The 5972-nt window shown below is 38.9% G+C and overlaps 1 protein-coding gene across 1 annotated transcript in view; it reads left to right on the top strand.

The window, feature by feature from the left end:
- Window positions 1-5972, top strand: part of ITGA4 (integrin subunit alpha 4) — a 104507-nt gene that overhangs the window by 73743 nt on the left and 24792 nt on the right. Inside the window, exon 17 of the mRNA XM_007936194.2 lies at window positions 617-693. Within this exon, the coding sequence (XP_007934385.1) occupies window positions 617-693 (77 nt within the window). The remainder of the gene's footprint in view (window positions 1-616; window positions 694-5972) is intronic.

Here is a 5972-nt window from a genome sequence, read left to right as displayed (position 1 = left end):
TAGTGATACTGCCTCGGAAACCCAAGGAGGGGTCACTATGAGTCGGGTCCGACTTGACAGCACATAACAACAACAACAACAACTATAAATGAAAAAAAATCATTTTTGGTTTGAACAAAAACACTAAAGCCACACTAATATTCTCCAATTGGCTGTATAGTACCTTTCATTTAACCTTCTTTCTCAAACTTTATTTTATTTAACAAATTTAGACTCTAAATTTACCTAATGGAATAAGTTAGTTGTTTTAGTGCTCAAACGATCTTTTATTTGAACCTACTGAGTAATTCTTAAATTGAACTCCTCAAAAAGGAGTTACAAATTTGATACATTAATTTCATTTCCTCATGTGTTACAGATATCTCATTTTGAAAAGGGATATCTCATTTGACTGCTAACCAGAAGGCTAGTGGTTCAAACCCACCAGCCACTCCTTGGAACAAAGGTTGGGCAATCTACATCCTTAGTGCTACCACTTCAGAAACCCAAGGGGGGGGGGGCCTCTATGAGTCAGATCTGACTCGACAGCAGTGTGTTTCGTTGTTGATTAAAAAAAGAAAAGTATAACCACTTAATGAGTTAGAATTTTAAAAATATGATTCTATTTTATTTTCAGATAAATTTTGCAAGGTTTTGTAGCCATGAAAATTGTTCTGCTGATTTACAAGTGTCTGCAAAAATTGGATTTTTGAAGTAAGTGTAGTATCTCTGTTATTCATTACATTAAAAGAAATGGGTGCATGTGAGTGGATTCCAAAGAGAGAATGATTAAGGGCAAAATCTTAGGAATTAGCAGCATTTAGAAACTAGAAAAGAATGTCATTCTACTGAGAGAGATTGAGTGCTCTATACATCATTCTAGTATGTATTTGTTAAAATAATTACTACCTTTTCAAAGAATGAAAATATTTGAGCACAAGACAATGTGGAATATGTGATAATATTTTATTGATAGCTCAGAAGATATATCAGGATTTATTTGTGCTTTGGTTATCATTATCATAATTGCAGTTGTGTTTCAGACATTTTTAAGTGTCTATTACTAGAGATTTGATGGTAAAATGAGCTAACTTACACTATACAATGCTTAGTTTTTCATCCCGTAAAAACTGGTAATGTAGACTGGTATACAAAACAATAAAATCCCTAAAGAATGTATAACAAGTTTGAAAGGGGAATAAACCATGTTTCTCTTCTAAATTCATGGAAAGGAAAACAGAGGAAGAAGATAATAAATGTAATAGTGATGGTTAGATAAATGTTGGTTGCTGTTATTATTTTATGCTGAGAAATAAAGCCATTATAAGCCATTTTTGTATTATGTCTAGATACTCTGTAATCAAATTGTTTTGCATAGTCAGAGAGCAGGTGAAAGAAAATGAAGACCAGAGTGATGGCATTTACACCTTAGGTTGAGGGTTAGTGGTTTATGGAAAGTGAAAGAGGGGAAAGAGGAGTAAGTAATAGGTCAGGAAAATAGCTTTGGAAGGTAGGGATATAAAGGAAGTATGTTTAATTTGGGGAATGTTGAATTTGATGGGACTTCTGTATATAGCTCTCTGCTTGAAAATTTAGTTCCAGATTAGACTTGGAGGTCCTCTGCACATTAATGGTAGCTCCTGAGTACCACAGGCACTGGTACCAAAAGGTTGATGGTTTGAACCCTCCTTGAGATGCGTCAGAAGAAAGACCTGGCAATCTGCTTCTAAATGGTCACAGCCATAAAAATCCTACAGGACACAGTTCTGCTCTGTACACATGGGTTGCTATGAGTCAGAATTGACTCATTACCAACTGATTTCTACACATTAATAAGTTGAGAGAATCCTGGGGCGGGGTATTGGAAATGTGAAATCCAGAGAAAAAGACTGAGCATCAAACCTTGGGGGACAGTTGGTTTAAAGAGCTTAAAAAGAATAAGAAGTCACTGTGGGAGACTGAAAAGGTATGCTTAGAGAACTAAGAAGAAAAGTCTACAGTGAAATAGCCTATGGAGAATATACAAAGAGTAACTTAGTATTGTAAAATTTTGCAGAGAGATCAAATAGCATAATAACTAAAGATAGGTCGTGGGAGTTGACAATTGAAAATGTGACTGGTGGGAAAAAAAGGTATCACTGACTCACTGACAAATGACAGGAAATTTTAATGCAGTCTGGCCAAATGACAAGGGTTTGAAGACTAGAGATGAAGAAGCAGCAATAAATAATTATGGTTAAGATTAAGAGAGAGAGTATATTGGGGACAAGTGGGTCCAATGAAGAACTTTTATGTATTTATCAAATATTATTTGGTTAATCATGGGGAGACTTAAGCAGTCTCAGGGTCAAAGGAAGCAAAAAGAATAACTCAGAGAAAATGTGTACTGAAATCCAGTGGACCTTTCAGTCCCCACTTGAATTCATGTCCGAAGCATTTGACAGTCACTCAGTTGGTCTTTTTGAAAGTCTTTGCCTTTAGTCCTTCTTCCTCTCTGGCCAATCCTTCTTGATGTCTTTGGTGACCATTGGTTTTAGGTCTGTTGGCTCCCCAAATGGTCCTCCTTCAGCCCTTTCCCTCAGTCCCCTATTTTTCCTGGGTGATCTTGCCAAAACAATGATGTCTCCTGGCCTGCCTACACTGCTGATGCCCAAATCAATATCTCTGAATTCCACCCTCTTGTTTTTGTGGAAGCCTTACAGATTCAACTTGCTCAAGCGCAGTCCACAAATGGCACACCATTATTTTGTTACCAAAACCAGAAACCTAAGGCTCAACCTAAATCCATCTCTCTCTTTCTTATTCCTGACATCCAGTAAGGTATTAAGTCCTACAGTTCACCACCTAAATACATTTTTTATCATCAGACTTCTTTGCCTCTACAACTATTGCCCAAAATTTGGCACTCAGTATACTACCTGTATCACCAAGCTTTGTCTTTCTGGGCTGCTGGCCTCTGATTTTGCATTATTCTGTTCCTCTACCATGGTATTTTCTCAATAAACTCCGTAAAATACACCTCTGATAACAGTGTGTCAGTGGTGCCTCATGGCCTTAAAATCAAGCTGACTCTTGCTTTTTCTCAGCAACTCCCCAGGCCTGGAGGCACAGAGTGTTAAGAGTGGCTGCTAACTGAAAGGTTGGCAGTCCAAGGCCACCCAGAGGTGCCTCCAAAGAAAGTTCTGGGGATCTGCTAACTAAAAATCAGCCACTGAAAACCCTGTGAGCCCAATTCTACTGTGACACACAAAACAGCAGGGTTTTTTTTTTTTTTTTTTCATCCAATTGATGGCAGAATATTTATAATTCGTGGCCCTCTCATGCTTCCCTGAGCCTTTGTATCTTTTCACTTCTCTTACTTATCTACCTGATAGAGTTTTATTCTTCCTTTGAATCTCTGCCCTCTCCAAAGTGAAACCCTGTTATCTACAGCTATAAAAACTCCCATCCTTTGCACTTGAGCTCACCAGCATTATTGTCTGTTAGCACATTATTCTGTAAGCTGCTCCAAGGCAGGTTCTGTCTTTTCATCCTTGCCTGTATTCCCAATGCGTAACATTGCATGGACTGTTATAGGTGATGAATAGATGTTTGCTGAGAATGAGATGAGATCCTGAATGAGACAGCAGATGAGGGGGCAGACACACAGGTGGAGGAATTAGCCTTACAAAGAACTTAAGATGCTCCTTATATTGACATAGGCCCCGGGTGGTGTAAACAATTAAGAACTTGGCTGCTAAAGAAAGGCCTGTCAATCTACTTCTGAAAAATCATCCATTGAAAACTGGATGGAGCACAGTTCTGCTCTGACACACATGGGATCACCAGGAGTCAGAATCAACTTGACAGTAATTGGTTTGTTTTGTTTTCTTGTTGTTTTGGTTTATCTTGAGATGAGAAACTATGAAAGATCTTGGCATTAGTAAGACATTTAAGTGTAGAAATAAGGAAAATGTAGAGAAATCATTGATGGACATAATAAAAAGTGAGTTCATATGTGGAAAATGAGGACTTTTAGGATGGGTTTGGGAACTTGAAAGGAAAGGGAAAACATTCAAAATATCTGTTATGATAAATGTAACGGAGTCAACGAGGAATGAGTGAAAATGTTGCCAGACAATGTTAAGTGCCCTGCTTAGGTGGGATCGTTATGGCAGAGAACAGATTAGTTTGTTTCACTAAGACAAGGCCAGTATAGCCGTGAGTATCCACAGTCAAGGGCCAACAAGCCCTAGTCTATTTGATTGATAATGGGACTTCATATTTTCGTTATCCAGATTGGCTGCTTAGATGATGCAAAAACAGTGACCACCAGCTGTTTCGTTTCTCAGCACTGTGGTGGTGTCTTTGTCTATTTATTAGCTACTGATTGATAGCAGGAGGAGTCAGCCGCAGGGATCCAGGTGAGGGGAGGGAACCCAGGCCACACCCCAAAGAGGAAAAGCAGGAAAGTGGGGGAAAGGAGAGGGAAAAGGCCAGGAGAGCCAGGACAGAGTGAGGAGGCAACCACAGGGATCCAGGTAAGGGGAGATTGAAGAGGTTTTGAACAGCTAAGGGAGATAAACATGTCTGTCAGTTTGTCCTACTATGGTGATGTGTTGCTGTGAGTCTTGAGGCTGTGCCACCAGTGTTTTAAACCCAGCAGGGTGCACATGGTGCACAGGTTTCAGTGTGGCTTGCAGACTGAGACAGACTAGGAAGAAGGAAGAGGCCATTCACTTGTCAAAGAATTGGCCAGGGAAAACCTTATGAATAGCAGAGAAACACTGTCTTATACATTACTGTGCAACTTTATGAATAGTCTGGAAACATTGTCCAATACAGAGGAGGAGGATGAGTCACTTAGAAGACTCAAAATACGACTGGGAAAGAGCTGCATCATCAGAGTAAAACCAGCCTTACTGATATGGATAAGGTAAAGCTTTCGAGACCTCCATTTGCTGATGTGGCACAACTCGAATTGAGGAGAAACAGCTGCAGACATCCATCAGTAATCGGAGCATGGAATGTATGAAGTATGACTCTAGGAAAATTGGAAGTTGTCAAATTTAAATGAAATGCATAAAGATTGATATCCTAGGCATTAGTGAGCTGAAATGGATGGATTTGGGGCATTTTGAATCAGACAATCATATGATCTACTATGCCAGGAATGACAATTTGAAGAGAGATGGCGTGGCATTCATCATCACAAAGGATGTTTCAAGATCTGTCCTGAAGTACAATGCTATCAGTGATAGGATAATATCCATATGCCTACAAGGAAGACCACTTAATATGACTATTATTCAAATATATGCACCAACCACCAAATCCAAAGATGATGAAATTGAAGATTTTCATCAACTTCTGCAGTCTGAAATTGACCAAACATGCAATCAGGATGTGTTAATTATCATTGGTGGCTGGAATGCAAAAGTTGGAAGCAAAGAAGAATTACCAGTAGTTAGAAAATTTGGCCGTGATGACAGAAATAATGCTGGAAATCGCATGGTAGAATTTTGCAAGACCAACGACTTATTCATTGTAAACAACTTTTTTCAACAACACAAACGGTGGCTGTACACGTGGACTTCACCAGTTGGAACACACAGGAATCAGATTGACTATATCTGTGGCAAGAGGCGATGGAAAAGCTCAATATTTTCAGTGAAAACCAGGCCAGGAGCTGATTTTGGAACAGACCATCAACTGTCTCATATGCAAGTTCAACATGAAGTTAAAGACAATTAAAACAATTCCACAAGAGCCAAAATATGACCTTGAATATATCCGGCCTGAATTTAGAGACCATCTAAAGAACAGATTTAATGTATTGAACACCAATGACCAAAAACCAGAAGAATTGTGGGATGACATCAAGAATATCATACATGGAGAAAGCAAGAGGTCACTAAAAAGAGAAAAGAAGACCAAAATGGATGACAGAAGAGACTCTGAAACTTGCCTTTGAGTGGAGAATGGCTAAAGCAAATGGAAGAAATGACAAGATA

The sequence above is a fragment of the Orycteropus afer genome, unplaced genomic scaffold (assembly GCF_000298275.1).
Source record: "Orycteropus afer afer isolate SDZICR_OR568_19922 unplaced genomic scaffold, OryAfe1.0 scaffold00001, whole genome shotgun sequence".
Lineage (NCBI taxonomy): Eukaryota > Metazoa > Chordata > Mammalia > Tubulidentata > Orycteropodidae > Orycteropus > Orycteropus afer.
Note: the sequence above shows the minus strand (reverse complement) of the source record. Positions and strands in the feature narration are given on the sequence as shown.